Below are 20468 nucleotides of genomic sequence, written 5' to 3'. Positions count from 1 at the left end.
TGGAAAGATGGTAGTTACATGTACGAGCTGAAACAGCAGCCGCCAGTCTTCAGATATTTCAATCCTAGAAAGGGCCGCGACTGTGACAAAACTTGCAGCAACCCTCCCAAACAATTCCGTACAGACTTTTCCCCGTGTTTCAATCACCACGAAGCTTCCCGGACGAAAGAAAAGTGAACCCTTGATCTCACAGCAAGGTCACTGGATTCCTTTAAAGAGCATCAGTTGGTAACCGAGAATAGCGGCCCAGTGTCTGGTACCTCTGTGGCTTTGGCCGCAACACCTGACAGTTCCTGCTCTTGGGCTGCGCTCGCCTTTTCCGACCACCCGCTCCCGCTGATGGCCATTCGGCCCATCACACACATGCAAGGTCCTCGCACGACTCCCCCCCCCAAGACTTGGCTCCCTCGCTGCTCGGGGACATATGCCTGCTGACCTGCTTGGACGACGTTCACCTTCTTGTTATAGTACTCCACTTCATCGTTGTAGTTCTGGGTGTAAGCGGTGCTGGAGCCGGCACTCCGAGACTCGGTCCAGTGGACTCTCGCGTAGCCTTCGGTGTGCAACTTCAGGGATTGGAGTTTCATTGCCCGGGCGACTTCCAGGACAACTTTGCCCGACACCTCATCGCCAGTGCTGTAGACGGGCACCGAGTCGGGGTCGGGGCTGTCAAATATCAGTGCAAACGTCTTCAGCGTCTCCAGAATCATCTCTCGCCTGATTGGATCCGGAACGGTCGAGAGTGCAAATGAAACACAAAAAGTTTCGCCGCTGCACTTGCCAATCCAGCCGGCAGGACCAGAAAGAAGCGATCTTTTCTGCCCGATGCGTGTCACTTTAAATATAGGCTCCGCTCCCCGGCAGGCGGGCTGCCAGCAGATTGACAGACAGGCTTGGCGAGTCACGCCACGATCCGTCCAGCGGCCCATCCAATGGCAGCAGAGGACAGAGGCGGGAGCTCCCTGCCGACCTGATCGACGGATCGCAGGGCGAGAAAAACAAGCGAGTCTGCGCATGTCCCGGCGTACCCCTCCTCGCTTGTTTATCCCGAAGAAGAGAGGCGAACGGGTTAATAATACAAGAACATGGGGTTCGGGTCCTTGTTCCCCGCCCATTGACAGGAAAACATCACGAGAGATTCCAGACATGATTTTAAAAAAACACACAAGAGAAAACCTCCAACCCAAGGAACAAACAACTTCGAGGGAACTTTTGGAAAAGTTGCCAAACTTGTAATCACTTAGTTAAACGCTCTGTATTTGCCTTTAGCAATTGACTCACATGTATTTGTTAAAGCCGAGACACCCCACCCCACCACATTATCGATTTCTAACATTATGACTTTAAAAAAAGTTTAACGAAATAATTCAGCGACCATTTTATTCTCGGTGTAGTTCAAGGACACCAGTCTTTTTTAAAAAAACATCTTCAATTAACACATTTTCAACGAGTCACATTGAACAATTGCATCATCTTGCAGCCTTTATCTCTCCACCGTTTTTCCCCCCCTCCCCCGACCGTTCCAGAGCACGTTTTTAAGGTTCTTTTCAGTCTGGTAAAATTTAAGAATGGAATTCCTCGATTAAACACACCTTTAGTTAAACCCTCGCATTTGTAAACCAGGAAGATTCATTTTATTCCCGTTTCTGTGCTTTTTAATTAAAAAAAAAGCAAAATCCTAAGTTAAATAAAAAGGTTTTCCTGAAGTTTATGCTCAAGGGAATGATGGAAGTTTTCCTCTGAAGTTTAAATCAAGACTCAATTTGTGTATATACACACACACACACATAGTAAACTATGGAATAGACAAATTTATTTAAAAGCGTACTTTTTTTTGGATCCAGGTATTGCTTTTTTTTTAAAAAAACCTTCCCTTTTTAAAAGGCTCTAGTTAGCCAGCTCTGTGAACCAGAGTTGCTGGGGAGAGAATTCCTGGATTTAGATCTCAACAATAATGAAAAATCAGTGTTGCATTTCCTAATCTGTGTGGTTTGAGGGCCTTTTTATGACATTCCCCGAGTCTGTTAGCTTTGTAGAGACTTCAGCAGGTTTTGGAATGCTAGAACTGCTCCCAGTGGACCCTATTGCTCTTTTCATTGAACCGTCTATAGTGACGGTCGAGTGGGATTACAGATTGGGGTGGTCTACATTTCGGTTGCTGATGGCCTGCAATCCCCCTGTGGACACTCAGCTCAGAGCTGCTCGATCAGTTTAAAGTTTATCCCATTTAATACCTTTGCAGTGCTACTCAACAAAATGTAAGTTGCTTTTTAATGTGAAGGCAAGACTTTGTCTCCATCTTTCCAAAGGCAAATCAGCAAGATCCTGGTAAAGTAAACATCTATGGACAACAATTTTTCCCCCCCCCCCAAATAGTTTGCTTCCTGAAATAAAATTGAGGATTATGATAGACAACTTCAAGCTGAACACAAAGATAAATTCAGATTTGCTGTATCACATAAAAGACTATTGTTTCTCAAACTTTTTATTGAATTTACCATGTTTAATCGCATAATGAAGCTGACATATTGTGTTAGTTCAACTGACCCAAAAATGCTTAGCCACTGATTTTTATTTGATGCCTCTCATGTCAGTGTCCAGCAATAGTTGACCAGCATTGATAGATACCATTTTCCCCAATACCGCTTTTCCAGGGTCACAATGTCCTGGTGAAACCTTTCACCATGTTTGTCACTAATTGGACCAAGATCACTCCAAGGACGAATAAAGAAACGGAGTTTTCAATGACATGTTTCACGTCATGGTTTTATATGCCTGAGGTCGACTTAAATTATGACAGGAAATCGCAAAAATAGGTTATATCTATAAAATGGTATGTGATAGGAACATTTTTAGGTTACTTTTGTGATCAACAGCCCAAAAGTGTTCAGGAAGGAAAATCTTCAGTGACCATTGTGCTATGAAGTCAGTTGATTTATTCAACGGCAGCAAAATCCATCAGGACTTGCTCATTAAGGGTTTTTGGTGATAGATATTGAGCTGCACCCTGAATAAATTCAATCTCTTGTATACTTTCAGTGCATCTTTTAAGTGTTGTTAAACAGTGGAGCACCACTATATCCTTCCCTTGTTTGACCAGAAGCTGCACAATTTCATCAGGCCTGTAGTGAAATGTTCAAGACAACTCTCAGCTGTGCTCTGCATCAGGTTGGTCTCAGGTGGCTACTTGACAGGTCTTTGGGGCAGCTTCTGATATGTAGTCACCAGAGGGGGCTAGGAACAACTTTAGGTCATAGTTTGATAGTAGGAGATCCATCAGTTTGAATCTCCTTCTGTTTCAATTTTATGGTATGATTGAGGGGTTTGCCAGACCATTTGAGAAAGCCAACTGCATTGGTGAGGCAGGAGTCACATCATTCATTCAGGTGCCTTGCCATTCGGCAGAGGTGATCATGTCTCTCCATCCATCATGACCTCTGACCCTCCAAATTGTAGTTGTTGCCTCCCCTTGTTCTCCTTCGGTGAAGGCACCATCTTTGAACTGAGATGTTGAGTTCAGAATCAGAATTCATTGCCATCAACAAGACATGAAATTCGGTGTACTGCAGCTGCATCACAGTGCAAGCATACACATTATAACCATCTTATGACATTACTATAAAAAAGTTCATGATTACACAAGGGAAAAATACTGAAGTGGTTTTCCGTTGTCTTTTTCAGTTCTAGTGTCCATACTGGCCAGTGTTTTTTGGTTTACAACCATCAATTCCAATTTGTAGAATCTGCTTGTAAAACCATCCACCATTTGCAACCCATGGTTTCACGTGACCCTGATTGGAAGACTAAACAGGTACTACACCTTGCCCAAGGGTGACCTGTAGACTATCGGACAGAAGGAGAGCCTTTCACCTCCGTTTGCTGAGCAATTGTGCAGCACCGACACCACAAAAGGCAAGGATTTCCTGCCGAAGGACAATCGTGAACAAATGGAGTTTTTTTATAAATTTAAATTAAATCGTTTTTTGCACCAATTACAAACAAATCCAGATTACTAACCCGAATTCCAGATCGTTAGTACAGCAAGTTAAATGAATATGGCAAATGGCATAGCAATTAAAGAGAATTTCCCCCTGCTTATCAGCCAAGAAGACTTCCCAAACTACAATTCAGAAAGGGAAGCAATAACTAAACATCACTGGTGGGATCTGGAATAGCTGTTCGTGATCAGCAAAGTAGAGCTGGTGGGATCGACACATGGAAACTGAAAAGCTTACAGCAAGAGTAACTATACCTCAAAAGTCATACTCCTGCTAGCTGGATCTTTCCCTTCAAGGCCAACATCAGTTAGTTACCAATTGTAGATTAGTTTCAACCTTCAGAGGACGAGCACTGGTGCCATCTAGTGGCGTTTAACTTAAACTGTTGGGAATTCGATGAATAAAAATTCATATCATTTTTGTGAAGTGAAAAATATTATTGAATTGTGGCTGAGTGGTTATATTAGTTACCAAATGCAGGACCTTTGATTGAGAGATAGAAATTCAAAACTCATCTTAGCAACTCTGAAATTTAAAACTGGTTGAAAACTATTGCATGGTGATCACAATCCCACTATTTTGTGGTTTAAAAACCTGCAGGTTTCACTAACGTTCTGTTGGGAAGGAAATCTGTTGTCTTCACCCTATCTAGCCTTTGTGTTAGTATGACTGACTCTTAACTAACACCTCAATACAGGGGAATTTCAAACAAATAAATGAAAAGATATCTTGGTCCTGTAAAGGAGATGTTTTGGCAGGCAATCTAAAGCTTAAAACCTGTAGGCCTACAGTTCAAGATCAGGGAGTCATGATGGACTTCCATTAAAACACTCGTTCAGCCAATCCTGGAGAAATGATGACCAGTTCTAGATGGGACGGTTGTGAGGGCGCAGAAGAGATTTACCAAAACTATTTTTGGGACAGTGGGCTTTAAAATCGAGGTGGGGGAGGGAAGAATCTAGAGCAGGGGTTCTCAACCTGGGGTACATTTGCACTTTTCAGGGGGTACATTTGCACTTTTCAGGGGGTACATTTGCACTTTTCAGGGGGTACATTGGATCTGAGAGAATAACCACTACTGTACATGGTGTTGTAATCTGCAGTCAGATTGCACAATGTCGTGTTTTTAAAAAAAATCCTTATAGGTATCCTATAAAAATGCCCAAGGGGTACAGAGGAACAAAAAGGCTGGGAACCCCTGGACAAGAGGAACTCCGCGGAACAGAGTGGCTACCAGAAACGATAGAGGTATTTAAAATCATGAATTGTGATAAACGGATAAACTTTCACAGGTCGGATTGGGGCCGCATGCATAAAGATGCAAAAACTGGGGGCAAGAAAAACTCAGTGGGTTGAGCAACATCTGTTGGGGGCTGTTGGGGGGGGGGGGAGGGGGGAGAAGAGATAGCTTGAAGTCTCTTGTAACTCCATAAAAGGAAGATGATTGGCAACACAATCAAAAATTAACAGGAGGATTTTTTTAAAAAAAAGCACAGCAAGTGGTTAGGATCTGGAAGGTTTATACACTCAAGGTGCAAGAGTGTCTTTGCTCTTGCATACAGCCAGAATTGACCCAATATGCCTACTTCTGTTCAGCAACTATCATGTAGTTTCCCCGAGTACCCTTAATCCCCAGTACTCACATCCCTGTTATAGAAGCCAATCTTGAGTCCCACCACATTCTGTGCAGTGCTTTTACCCTGCTTGTCTGTCTTCTGCTTGGCATTAACATCAACTTCTTTGCTTTCTCCAAAACTTGCTCCTCTTTCCTTTCCCGTTTTTCCAGTTCTCCCCTCTCTTCCCCTTCACCCACCCTCCTCCCGCTCTTTGCTGCTGTCCCTCCCCCGTTCACCACCTGCCTTTGCAAACCCCTCCCCCGAACCTTTTTGTTCGGACACCTCCCAGCATTCTCTCATACCTTGATGAAGGGCTCAAGCCTGAAACATTGATTATATATCTTAAAACTTTGCTTCACTGTTTGACCTGTTGAGCTTCTCCAGCATTTTATGTTTTTACTTCAACCACGGTGTCTACAGATATTCACAAATTACTTCTTTTACCATCCCTGTTGGTTCAATTTTTAAATGGCTTAGTTTGAATTTAAAGGTCTTCTCCATCTTGCCTGAATTTGAAACTGAAACTACTGCTTGCCTTATAGGTTAACCCTCTATGAGAGTCCCTCGACAAAATTCCCCATCATAACCGAAAATACAGTGTTATTTACTTGAAATCCTCTTCACAGAAATACTCAGAAAGCATAACAAAGTGCAGCCAATTATCACAGAAACTGTGTACTAAGCAACATTTCAGTTTTATTCAAAATGTTATGCTGCCCATTTGGCATCTGTAATTACCAACTACAGGAGCCACAATAACTGAAGTCCACACAATAAAGGCCAGTAACAGAGATAGTTTACTCAAAACACCCACGTGATATTTAAACTGCCTCAACGCCCTTCCAGGTTCCCAAAGCCCACCCCTTGAGCTCTGGCTGCCCACCACCATTCCCAGAGTCTTGCATACTGCATCTTGCTCTGTGTCAGGCCCCTGCTGACAGCCAAGTCTAATCAATCAGGAACTATGATCAAGGCCTTGCTAGTGTCCAAGCAAACATGATCACTATCGTTACAGTAGCTTCTCCTCATAAGATCCTAATAAAGGCTGAGAGCCCTAGTCTCTTCCCTCCATTCCTGCCTTGGACATCAGCCGGCAGCATGTAGAGGCATGCTGAGGTTTTCTGGTTAACAAAGCCTTTGAGTGCTTGCTCCATGTCTGTGGGTGGTCACCGATCAGGCCACTCCCATCCCACAGGGTTTAACTTCCACCCTTTCCCCTAGATGCTGGCCATCCTGTCTACATGAGCTGAGTGTGGGCAAGCCACTTGGCTGTGGGGAAATTACAACCAACTTCACGTCTTTTCCATGCCTCAGCTCAACTGCACTGAAACCCTCGACTGTATTTTTGCAATATCTACACGTGATGATGGTTCGTTTGCTCCCTACCAACCTCAGACATGATCCATAATTAAGGTAAGTCCACAACATTGTTTTTCATTCCCACTTTACACTGTCCCATTGACTTCCTATTCATCTGCAACAATACCTGTGTCTGGAAATGAATATATCCAACAAGAAAGTCTAACCTCAGATTAGAATTATGGTGACTGACTCACTCCTGACACCCTAAAGGCAGTTGATTATCACCACAAATTAGGAGTATGACACAACATTGAAATTACCTGAAGTGCAAGTGCAAAGACTCTGAATAATCTTAATACCATTCAGGACAAAACAGGTTTCTTGGCTATTTCTGCATCAATTTTAAACATTATTTTCTCCACCAGCAGGACAGTGGTTACAATATGAACCATTGACAAAATGCACTGCGTAAATGTGCTGGGGAAATGATACAGTATCATCTGCAGGCTAAGGAACCAGCTTCTTCCCAGAACCAGTGAGAATGTTGAACGTCCACAGGAACAGCTCACACTGACCATCCAAGACACTCACATTCACAAAATAATATTGATTCCTTTATTTGTGTAAACAAATACTTGTCCTGCAAATACATTCTTTATTTGCATACGTACTTTGCTTGGTTGTGCGTCTGCATGTCTTGCACCGAGGACCAGAGAACGCGGTTTTGTCAGGTTGTACTGGTACAATTAGATGACAAACAACTTTGTACGGGATCACCAAGATCTCCAAGTTTCAGACCACCCCGCCTTAGAAATATGCTTCATCATCTCGGAGTGTAAATTCCTCCTCCCCTCTCACTCTTCCCTTCTATTTCCAATCCAGCCGGCAGGACTCTTCTATTTCCCTCTCCTTCTCGCCTTTCCTCCTTGGTTCTTTCTTCCCATTCTCCCTCCCTGATTCAAACCTTCCCCCAAATCCTCAGCCTCCTTTTCCTACCCTCCATTTCACCCTCTTCTACTTTCCCCAGCCTATCAAGCAATAAATCGGGTGCTTGCAGACTTGGCTTCGATATCAAATGAGCAACATTTCAGTATTAAGCTCTCAACTTGATTTTCTGCCCTATTACCTTCTCTGGCTCCCAAATCCTAGGATCTCCGTGCTCCTTCAATTCCACCTTTATTTTCCATCAATGTCCCTATTTCTGGAATTTCTTTCCTAGATCTCTATTCCACCCCCCCACCCCCACCCAGAAGCTCATTATAGCCCATCTTTCAGCCCAGATTTTACATTATCTACTCTAATGCCTCCTCCAAGGTCAATTTGATAACTGTCCTACAAAATGCTTGGTGGCATTCTTCTCTCATACAGGGTGCTCGATCTGGGGTCACGAGGAGGAGGCCAGGCGTTACGGTGGATTTACTCACAGATCCGTGGTGCACAACCAAAGGCAAAGTTTCTTTGACTCAAAATAGATGATCCAATCATCACCTTGCAATTTTAAGTCTTACTGAACACCTAAGCGTACTTCATTAAAACAGTATCGACATTTCAATCGTATTTCACAACCATTCACGTCTCCAAGGGGTCGTATTGCGTTAGGACCCTGCAGACTTTTCTGTTCAGCCCAGCAGGAATCCTCCGTGCGCAGAAAATAAGTTGGGACTCTCTCCTGCGATCAACCGCGAAGAGAAAGTCTATTGCAAAAGTCGGGCGCAACTGGAGGGAAGGCAGCGGGTCATGGAGGCGAGGGGGTTGGAGGTTTATTGGCGGTGAGCGGGAGGTTTGAGCTAGTGGAGTTGTTCTAGTGAACCGGTGCGGACTTGAAAGGCCGACATGACCTGCTTCCGCTCAGTAAATGGTTCTATGGGTCGGGCGCAACTGGAGGGAAGGCAGCGGGTAGGGCGCAACTGGAGGGAAGGCAGCGGGTCGGGCGCAACTGGAGGGAAGGCAGCGGGTCGGGCGCAACTGGAGGGAAGGCAGCGGGTCGGGCGCACCCGTGGAAGGAAATGAACCGTCGACTCGTCTTGTGCAGCTTCTCCGCAGAGTTTCTCCAGCAATCAAACCCCTTTTCGGTTCCAGACTCCAGTCTCCTGTGTCTCCAAACCCCCACCCCACGAATTATCGATTAACATTTTGCTTGGAGGAAGCTCAAAAGACTTGCAGCATTGGGATTTTTTTTTGACTGTTGCAGTTCTGAGGATTTGCAGCCTCCGAAATCTGCCAATCACAGACGTCGCCATGGCAACCACTGTTGCCTTTTTTTAGAAACCTCGAAGCTTTTGATTGGCCACTTCTCTTCCGGGTGCACGGCAAAACATTACCCGAGAGTGGCGATTTATTATGCCAGAGCCCTAATAATGTCTTTTTATTTTTAAAAAAGGTGAGGTGGTTGCAAATTTGGATGAGAGTTCGCATAGAAACAGCCCGGCTCAGTTTCTTGTCTGTCGGAGGAGGAATAACCGGACTAAGTTTATGCAGTAGTGGGAGCCTCAGCATTTATGGTCACGAAATTGGCTGTTTTGCGGCAACGTCCCTTCCAAAATAAACGAAAATAGAGAGAAAAAAAAAAAGACAAGGCAGAGGGGAAGAAGCTGCCCTTCTGCTAGTCCTCAGGTCCCTGGAGCAGAATTAAAAGGGCTTGGCCTGGGTGGTGGAGGTCCGACCTTGGGGGCAGAAGCTGTTCTATCTTGGTCCGATTTAGACACAGAAATAAAACAAAATCTCAAGTAATAGCAGGTGGAGGCAATAGATTAACAGTCAGGTTCCTGCCATTCTGCGGGATGTCGGACGTTTTCGCAATTTAATTCGAAAACGAACAATTATCTCACTGAAACGGTTGAATCTGCCCTGAACACATTGTCGATTTCTCCTGGTGACGTTCTTCACAATTTCCTGTCACCGCCCCATGTCACGTCTCATCGTGGGATCTTTCATTTTTAAATGGGTGTTTAAAGATCTCAGCGTTATCCTCTGATGTTCCTCTTTCCGATGTCCACCAAACTACAATGTCTCTCTCCCCCCCCCCCCCCCACATGTTCTTCAGGGGAGCACAGACATAGTTCCCATTGGGAGAGGGAGGGGAAAGGGAGACAACTCCCACCCAGGGGGTCCCCAAGTCCAGAGTCTGGGTGTCATCAAAACGTGGCACCCAAGGGCATCGCAAAAATAAAGGAACTACTTGTTTAACACTGTTAGGATTAATTTCTTTTAAAAAAAATATTTTATTTAAGATATATATACATATTTTACATATATGTATGTGTGCATATATACACATATAAAAACACATTTTTAAAAAGCATATATCACATTCTTAGAGTTACTGATTAAATACATGTTGATTTATACAAATCCCTCTACAAAGAAAAAGAAAATAAACTACAAAAGAACCCCAACTAACCCCCCCCCCCACCCCTTCTTTCTTCTTTGGCTTGGTTTCGCGGACAAAGATTTATGGAGGGGTATTTCCACGTCTGCTGCAGGCTCGTTGGTGACTGACAAGTCCGATGCGGGACAGGCAGGCACGGTTGCAAGGGAAAATTGGTTGGTTGGGATTGGGTGTTGGCTTTTTCCACCTTTGTCTTTTGTCAGTGAGGTGGGCTCTGCGGTCTTCCTCAAAGGAGGTTGCAGCCCACCGAACTGTGAGGCGCCAAGATGCACGGTTTGAGGCGATATCAGCCCACTGGCGGTGGTCAATGTGGCAGGCACCAAGAGATTTCTTTAAGCAGTTCTTGTACCTCTTTGGTGCACCTCTGTCTCAGTGGCCAGTGGAGACCCCTTCTACTCCCCACTAAAAAACTATATTAAACTACAAAAAAATTAACTTACTAAAATACATAATGAATATGAATATAACGAATTCGATTGCTTTCGGAAACGCTCAAAGATCCCAAAAACATTTCACAAGAAAACATTATTTACTTATTAGGAGGATTTATTTGTGGATCCAAACCAAATCTTGCACTGAGTTACAAAAGGAATGGAGAGATGGGTTTCCAGGGGTTCGAGTGTTAGTAGCAGAAAATACTATGTCCAGTGATGGAGAATGAGAAAGGTCAGAACTGAAAGATGAAACTTTGCAATGGGGGTGGCAGGGCTGGTGAGGTTATAGTCACAGAGAGACTGGAGGGGCAAAATTTAAAATGGAGACAGAAGCTTCCATGAAAATGTACCAAGAGCCAGCATAAGTCCCCAAGCACAGAACAATGAGACAACAGGACTTAGTATAGACATGGGGCATAATGTTGGACATGCATGGGGGCATAATGTTGTGCATGCACAGGGTAACATACAGCATGGTAACAGGCTATTTTGGCCCATGAGCCCATGCTGACCAACTACACCTGATTGACTTACACCCCCAGTAGGTTTTGAATGTTGGACGAGCTCAGATTATGGAACAGATGATGGAGACTTGTGAGAAGCAATGGTGCAGTTAATGAAAGCTTGTAATGTTCGGGGGGGGGGGGGGGCGGAGGAGAGGGGAGATAAATTTGGAAGTCTTGGCACCATACACTACTGAGACTTATTTCAAGGTCAATTACAGCAGGTTCAGAAAGAGTTTGGTTCAGCCAAGGAGAAGTTGTCGTATGTTGAGTGATTGAAATTTTCTCTTCTATTGAACAAGGAGCCTGGCCAATAATAGAGACTGTCCACCCACATGCAGACTGAGGGTCTGAAGCTGTCAGTCACTAGGAACCTTAGATTGTGACAGGATGGGTATAGAAAGCAGGCAACACTCATGGAATGCCACATTTACTGCCCTACTATGTTGAAGGACTCAAGGGGCTTTGCCCCCGCAGTGCACACAGCACACGTTCTATGGTATTACACCCAAGATCCTTTCACAGAGACAAGAGTGAGTCAGTGGCTTTCAGGTTTGTGCCAAGTTCTAGGGTCATGGCTCAGATCTCAGAATTGTATTTTCTGAGGGATGAAAGGAAAGCAAGGCAAGTGACTAGCAAGGAAAAATTGGCCTGATAAAATGCTTTAAATTAGGTGTTCAATTATTATTGCTCAGATTCAAAAATCAACCACAAACAATTTGCCTAGCCCATTGCAAATTATGAAAATATTATTCTATGATCCTGCAAGTGAAAGTTACCATTAATGGAACAAATACAAGTGTCAGATGTACTTGCATTTAATGGGACATTAAAACAAGTCTCTGCTTGCCATTTCACTGTCATTCATTTGAAGAGTAGAGGAATCCTTCCTGGTGTCTTAGATCTTTAGATATTTCTCAACCAACACTACTCAAATGTATTTTCTGAGCATTATCTGTGGAATCTTGCTGTGTCCAACTTCATTTACACATTGCAAAAGTAGTTGCACTTCCAGAGTTCGTACTCAAAGGTAAAGAACAAATTGGATTCCTGAGGTCGAGAGCTCCACTCTCCAATTGTGAGTTCTTTATCCAATGTCTTCTTTAACCGCAATGGCCAGTGAGATATTTGCTAAACTGCATTGTGATCAGGATAGTCTGTGCCAGAAATTTCACCATTGTAGATGTGAATTCACCACGTGTGTTCCAGCACAAGGCAGATCCTTGATGCAGTGTTCCCATGAGCCAGCCTTATGATCAGATGTTGTGAATGGCCCTCTATCTGCCTTCAGATTTTAGTCAGGCTCCAGACACAATCCAGCAGATGGCAATGGAGATCAAACCAGGACTCTGGCTCCCTCCTCCCTCGCTCCAGGCACTTGGGGATGCAACAGAGCCTGAACCCACTGCACTGTTGGATATCAGCAGGAATACATCAATCTTCATTCCATGTAACCTACACCAAGAGGCAACAGGCAGAGGAAGGCATAGTAAAGGGTTGCTAACTCTCCAGGGGCTGCACTGGAGACTGACTCCATGATATCAGAATGAGAAAAAGATTTTACTCAGAATCCAGATGCACTGATCTGGAAACACATCTCTCCATTCCTTTTTCTCACAGGCAATCGGTGTCTTTAGTACAATCTTGCATTAGCATTCAGGATAAAATAACTTACAAAACTGGAGACAAAGAGCAGGGGATTGGGATAGATTAGATTGTTGGACAATGGATCAAATTGGCATCCATACATGTAATAACAATAATGACTGTGGAAAAAATTCTGGGAGGAAAGGGAGATAGAGGAGGCAAGGGGTAAGAAAGTCTGTTTGAGTCACAAAGCATCCATATGGGGTAAAGTGCTCCTTCCCTCCTGTTCTCCATCCCCTTCCCTCTCCATTCCTCCAGCTCTCCATTCACAGAGCTATCCCCTCCCCTGTTTTCTGTTGTACTCTCTCTCCCTCCCTTATTCATCTATTATCGCATGCCCGTGAACCTGTACTCACCCCTCCCCCACCGCCCTTACCTCTCGCACCCATCATTTTATTCAGGCACATGCCTTTCATTTTGCTCAAACTTTGACAAAGAGCTCAAGCCCTAAACATAGGTTATCGTTGCTCTATAAAGTACGCTGTGTGACCTGCCGAGTTTCTCCAGCCCTGTGTTTTAATCAATGTGTCTCTAGACTTTTGTGCTTTATTGGGTAAAGGACTGTCAGCTTCAGCTGGAGCACCTACCATGCTGGATGAGAAATGGCAGGAGTGTTGGGGCCAGGTGGTTGAGATCTATTCTCAAGAGGGATTTGATGAAGCAGATTTGACAACACAGCTGTGAGTAGATCTGACCAATCAATGCTCCCAATCAGAGGTATTATGTACTGGGACCATGCATTGCATTTGCAAGATTACAAGCACACAATTTGCAGCCTAGTGCCGTTAGTCACCCTTGGTGCCCTCCAAAGGGTGGTTAAAAATTAATCCTCATCAACAGCAACGTGTCCATCTTTTAGTGTGGAAGAAGAATAAATGGAACGAGAGGAGAAATCAGAAAACAAATCCATTTTAAAGCAGAAATGTCAATAATAGTGAGAAAAGAGATTCAGAATGTGGATTTAATGTGAAATAAGTTTCGGGATTTGATTCAACTTGAACCATTTCAGAGGTCATGATTATTCTTAATTGGAACACCCTGAAGTTGTGAAAAACTTTGTAGAAGCTAAACACCCAGGTTGTCCATATCTCCAAGTATATAGGAGGATGGGAGACAACTGCTGCTTGATAGTCCATGAATTGTGGCTCAGATGGCACCAAAATGCATTGGAGAATGATTACCACGTTCTGTACAGAACTATCTAAACGCTTGGCATGCAGAGGCTATGCACATAGATGAATGAGTGCCCAGCCTAGTGAACATCCCACTTACTTGCAAAACTCCCAAGTCTGTGGATCCTCATTAGGTCCCCCCTCCCCCAGCTACTTCTGAACCAAAGTGGGTGCAAGTCATCTTCATTCTTGAGAAACTCTTCAAGAAGAAATAATATATGGCAAATGAACAGGTCACTTCAGAGGGCAGTTGGAGACAACCATATTGGAATGAGATGAACATCATATGTAGCACCAGAAAGTACAAATGCACCTTGGGGATGAGATTAGCAAATATAAAGTGTTTTTTTTTTAAAAAAAGCAGGAACTTTGCAACATCCCATTGTACATTGCAACCAAATGAAGTACAGTCATTCTTGGAAATGAAGCAGCTGCGACCTGCTAGATGTCTATTTGGTTAGAGTAAGCATTGGCTGCAACCCTGTGACATTGGTGGTAATAGCCAGAAATCTTTCCCATCCACCGGAGGGAGTCATTGGTGCCTCAGTCTCAAATCTCAAAGACAGTATCACAACGATTTAGCACTTCTTAGGAAATTTCGTGTTACACTGAGTGTTGCCGCCTCACCAATCTTCAGTGATGTAGGTTCGATCCTGACCTCAGCTACTATCCTATAGCATTTACATATTCTCTGTATGGCTGGATGCTTTGGTTTCTTTCCACATCCAAGAACATGCTTGAATGTTAAGTGGTCACTTAAAAAAATAAATCCCTTAATTTAAGTTCGGGGACAAGAATAAACAAAAAGGAATTAATATGCAAGCAAAGCAGTGACAGGGTACAGGAAAATGGGTCGGGTGAATGGGATTGATGGGATGTCTCTGCTGGGAAAGAGCTGAATGGCCTCCTTCTGTGCCACTGCAGTTGAGTCAAGGAGAGTAATACCTTCTCCGCACTGCACTGGGAGAACCAGCCTGGGTCTTAGTGATGTCTCAGTAGAAAGACTGGTACCCAGGCCTTCAAGTAGAGGAGGTGAGAGTGCTTCCCCGAAGCCACAGTTGACACTGAATGCAGCCTTCTCTAGGATATGGAGATCAGAGCGCCCATTCTTTTAACACCGAAGCTACATCACAGCACTGAGGAGAGGTGAAAGTGACTGTAAGCCTCAGAGAAGTGCAAGCTGTCAGGACAGCTTCATGCAGGCAACAGGATTCATCTAAAGTGCATGTAAAGCAATGGTTCTCAACCTTTTTCTTTCTACTCACGTACCACTTTAAGTAACCCCTGTGCCATCGGTGTTCTGTGATTAGTAAGGGGTTGCTTAAGGTGGTATGTGAGTGGGAAGGAAAGGTTGAGAACCACTGCTCTAGACCCAATTGTTACTGAAATATTTTGCTTGAGAAAAATTGTCATTGGCCTTTGGAGTTCTGAAACCTTGCACATAATGAATCAATTAGGTACCAATAAAACAGGGGTTTTCAAACTTTTTCTTTCCACCCACATACCTCCTTAAGCAATCCCTCACTCATCACAGAGCACCTATGGCATAGGCAATACTTAAAGTGGTACGTGAGTGGAAAGCAAAAGGTTGAGAACCACAGATGTTAAAGCACAGACATTTTTCAAGTATTCTTTCAATCGAACTGAAGGGTGAGAAGTTTTGCCATCCTTTCTGTGTCCGCATACTTCCATATCTACAACTCGGCGGTGTTTGCAAGGGTGTGACTTGACAGCATTAGACCACTTACATTTGGGGATAGATTTGGTGCATTAAGAACTCAATCTTCAAAAGTATTTCATCGGCTCAAAGCACTTTTTGAGGAATAAGTCCAACACAGCAAATGTAGGAGACGATCCTTAATTTGTGCCCAGTAATTCCACCAGGCAGCAGATAGAAAAAGGAAAACTTGTTTTAAGAGAACTCTCTCTCTCTCACACACAGACCCAGCTTCAGCAGGAATTCTGTCCAACACAATGAAGTTTAAAAGGATCTTTATTATTGCTGAGTGACAGGTTAAACACTGGCCCCAGGAGATGGGGAAAAGGGAGCGTAGAAATGTCCTGGAAGGTGTACTTGGGCGGGGACGTGGCATCGGTTCATCTTGTTACAAGAACAAAATTTGGGGTGAAAAATAAATACGAGCGAGGACACGCCCTTTCACCTAATAAACTATTATTTTCTTAAAAGGCATCAAAAAATTTGATCGAGGACTCTGAGTACATCATGCCGATTTTACCTAAACACCACAAGGAGACCCCAATAGGTTCCCTGCCAACGATCAACGACACAGTGTGCACAGAATCTCAGGTCAAACCATCCACCCTCGGCTGCATTTAAATTCAGGCTCATATCACACAGGATACGCCGGATCACAACATACTCTTTAAAAAGGGAACTCCTGCCCCACAATCTCCCACTCTCGCAGTAAAGGGTGTCAATCGGGCTCACCTCGTATTGCGTGCAGCTTCTTCTTGAAGTAGGTTTCAAGCGAGCTGTAATCGGAGTACACGGTGTTCATGCCGATGCTGCGACTCTCCAGCCAATGGACCGCAGCTCTCCCCCTGGCGCAGATCTGGAGCGAGCGAACACTGACTTTAGCTCGGAGGTCGAGGATCACTCGGCCGGAGATCAGCTGGCCCCGGGTGTACACCGCATCCTCAGTCCTCTCCGGGACCAGCAGGAACTTTCTAATCTTCCCCACTTTCATTTTTACTTTAATGAGTAAATTCGCCCTATATCCAGGGCTTTGTTAAACAAACTTGGCCTCTCTCTCTCTCGCGTCAAATACACTTTGGAGCAAGTGCCGGCGATGTGGTCAGGCATTGAAATAAACGCAAACCTCTATTTCCCTTTCTCTGTGTTCTCTCACTTGCTGAAACTTTTTCCCCCCCACTGGCCCCGCAGAATTCGTTTCGATGTGAAACCGACGGGTCGCTGATGAAATCAGATACATTCAACCAATGGGCAAAGAGGAGCCTTTTGTTTCCACCAATCAGAGAGAGACACTACCGAAAAAAAAGTTATTATTTTTTAAAGCCGTGTCCCTCCTTTCGACCGAGCGCACTTCATTGGGTGGACGGAGTGCAGAGGTTTGAAACATGAACTCTTGGTTCTGGCGTTGCCGATGTTTCCTGAGCTGCGAGTAAATGACGAAAATCTGTCGACCCCGTGGTTGAGGTAAAAACACAAAATGCTGGAGAAGCTCAAGCAGGTCCTTGATGTAGCATTTTGTGTTTTCACTTCCCTGAGCTGTTAAGGCTGTACAACACTCCCTTTTAAACTGCAACACCTGGGTGCTGGAAGCATCTTTTAAATTGCAGGGTGAATCGACCCATTTAAATCGACAACCTGGCTGCCCCTGCAACGATGCGTCACGTACTCACCAGAAGTACTAACCCTGTGACACATGCACACATGTTCGTTTTCAAATCGCCTGTGGACGCGACCTAAGTAGGTTTAACTGGGTTCCCTGACTTCCTCTGAGGTCGGTCAGGGACCCGGTTGGATTCCGACGGGGTTGACCGGGTCGCACCCTTTCTAATTGCTGCATAACTGGAGCGCTTACCGGGCAAATTGACCCGTTCACCCCTTTTTCCACGACAGTTTGAAAGGGCCTACAGTTTTTATGAAATGGGGGAAAATTAGTAGAAACATTTAACAGCCAGAAAATTGAAAGCTCCTTTGCTCTGTCCGCATTAGTGACAGGGATCTTCCAGTCATTTAAATTTTCAGCTGACATGTCTGTCTATGACTTCATCTACTGTCCAACCAAGACCAAGATGGCATTAACATCGGTTTCTGCTAGCCGACTCCCCTTCTCCCTCTCTTTCCCACCCCTGTCTTTTTTTTCTCCAGCCTTCCACACCCTTCCCTCTCAATTCACAGAGCCATCACCTCTCCCTCTGTCTGCTGATGTGCCTTCCCTCCCTTATCCATCTATTACTTCCTACCTGTGGGACTGTGCTCCTGCCCCTCCCCTTCACCATTTTGTTTGGGTGCCGGCCTACATTTTGCTCAGACCTTGATGAAAGACTTAAGCCTGAGACATTGGGTATGAACCTTTATCTTCGCTATATGTTTGACCAGCTGGGTTTCTCCAGCATTGTGTTTTTACTTAAAAGTTCCAACTGGTAAAATTGGAACAATGGAAGATGCCTTTAGCTCCGCAAACCTGTTCTGCTAATTAGTTAGATGAAGACTTAACTCAATTGCCCTATTTTTTTTCTACTATTTTTTTGCATTTCCCAGGTAACTGCTGCACTGAATATCATTTCAGAAAGTACTTAAGAGACAACCACATTGGCAAGTCAGAAATCAGAGCTGACCCTGGATAAGGATGGAACTAGAAGGATTATTACATCCATCCAATAGTTGTATGGTTACCTGGGCCAAACATAGCCGAATTTCAGAGGCGAGAAGAGAGTGATTGACATTTATATTGGTTCATAGTTCAAAGATCAAATTTATTGTCAGAGCACATATATGACATCACAGATACAACCCTGAGATTCTTTTTCTTGTAGGCCAGGCAGAAATTTTACTTATCATTATTGGTAAACTGTACTCAAGAATAAACATGTATACAAAGAAAGAAATGTAAACAAACTGCAGATACAGAAAAAAATTCAGTAATAGAGAATGTGCAAAGTGCGAGTCCTTAAATGAGTCTCTGATTGAGTGTTGTTGAGGAGTCTGATGGTGGAGGGGGAGCAACTGTTCCTGAACCTGGTGGTACGAACCTTGTGGCACCTCTACCTCTTTCCTTTTTTTTTTAATTTTTTATTTTTCACACCATAAACCACATTGACCATGATACATACATTTTCCTTTTCAAATATATACAGTGTCATTTTCTCCCCCCCTCCCATCCCACCCTCCCTACCTCCCCCCCATTCATTTAAAGTACAAAATCTAAGATACATTAAACCAGTCAAACAATGTTGTCATTCAATAAAAATAAACAAGAAATTCCACTGAGTCAATTCTTTTCATTTCCTTCTCCTTTCGTTAATTTAGGTGGTGAATGTCCCCAGTAGGTTTTCACTATTGTGTTTCATGTATGGCTCCCATATTTGTTCAAATATTTCAATATTATTTCTTAAACTATATGTTATTTTTTCTAATGGAATACATTTATTCATTTCTATATACCATTGTTGTATTTTCAAATTATCTTCCGATTTCCAGGTAGACATAATACATTTTTTTGCTACGGCTAGAGCTATCTTAACAAATCTTTTTTGTGCACCATCCAAATCAATTCCAAATTCTTTGTTTTTTATGTTACTTAGGAGGAAGATCTCTGGGTTTTTTGGTATATTGTTTTCTGTAATTTTATTTAATATCTGGTTTAGATCTTCCCAAAATTTTTCTACTTTCTCACATGTCCAGATTTACCTCTACCTCTTTCCTGATGTCAGCAGCAAGAACAGAGCTGGGTGATGTAGATCTTTGATGATCGCTGCTACTCTCCAACACCAGCGTTCCCTGTAAATGTTCTTGATGGTGGGGATAGGTTTGCCTTTGATGTATTTGGCTTTGTCCACTTCCTTTTGGAAGGGCTTTATGCTCAGAGATATTGTTGCTCCCATTCCAAGACGTGAAGCAGACAGTCATCGAAACATAGAAGATAGGAGCAGGAATAGGTCATTCGAGCCTGCACACTTTCCACCACACATCTGTAGACGTTTACCAAGGTTTCTGGTGACATACCTAACCTCTACAAACTCCTGAGGAAGTATGTGCTTTTTTCATGATGACGTTGGTACGATGGGTCCAGGAAAGGCCTTCCGAAATATTAACTCATAGTTATTTACATTTGCACACCCTCTCCACCTCTGATCCCACAATGATCATTGGGTCGTACACCTCTGGTTTTCCTTTCCATAAGTGTACACTCAGTTTTGGTGACATTGGGTGAGAGGTTGTTGTTAGTGCAGTATCAGAGCAGCATTAGAGAGAGTGGCTTCAAGATTCCTGGTAAAACTGAAGTCAACATGCACTAAGGGAATAACACTTCAACAGTTGCATAACAAAAGATAGTTGTGATTGTTGGACATAAATCATCCCTCCCCAAAGATATTGGTCCAATAGTTCCATAGGGTGATGTCCAATACCTAACTATCTTCAGACATGGCACTTCTGATCTTCCTTCCATCATAAGGTCAGAATATGTTTTGATAAATGATTGCACTATGTTTCACAAAACATAAAGCCGTCAATGCCTACATGTAGTAAGACACTAAAGCAATGTTTGTGCATATATGCCCAGTAACATCTCCCACACATACGTTCTAGGGAATGATTATCTCTAATAAAATAATTGATCAATGATATTCAATGATGTTATCCTCATCAAGTTCTTTTTTTTTGTCGATTTTGCATTTAATTCCAAACATAATGTACTC

The 20468-nt window shown here is 43.6% G+C and overlaps 1 protein-coding gene across 2 annotated transcripts in view; it reads right to left on the bottom strand.

Annotated features, from left to right (window-relative positions):
• Positions 1–16959, bottom strand: part of arrdc2 (arrestin domain containing 2) — a 29380-nt gene extending 12421 nt beyond the window's left edge. The window contains exon 1 of one of the 2 annotated variants that reach the window (XM_069927903.1): positions 16510–16959. In XM_069927903.1, coding sequence (XP_069784004.1) covers positions 16510–16768 — 259 coding nt within the window. In that variant the 5' untranslated portion in view covers positions 16769–16959. Of the gene's footprint in view, positions 1–436; positions 1032–16509 lie in introns of those variants that run through there. The other variant, XM_069927902.1, reaches the window with a different exon arrangement.
• Positions 16960–20468: the final 3509 nt, after the last annotated feature.

The sequence above is a fragment of the Narcine bancroftii genome, chromosome 3 (genome assembly GCF_036971445.1).
Source record: "Narcine bancroftii isolate sNarBan1 chromosome 3, sNarBan1.hap1, whole genome shotgun sequence".
NCBI classification, from domain to species: domain Eukaryota; kingdom Metazoa; phylum Chordata; class Chondrichthyes; order Torpediniformes; family Narcinidae; genus Narcine; species Narcine bancroftii.
This window is presented reverse-complemented; position numbering and strand designations above follow the sequence as displayed.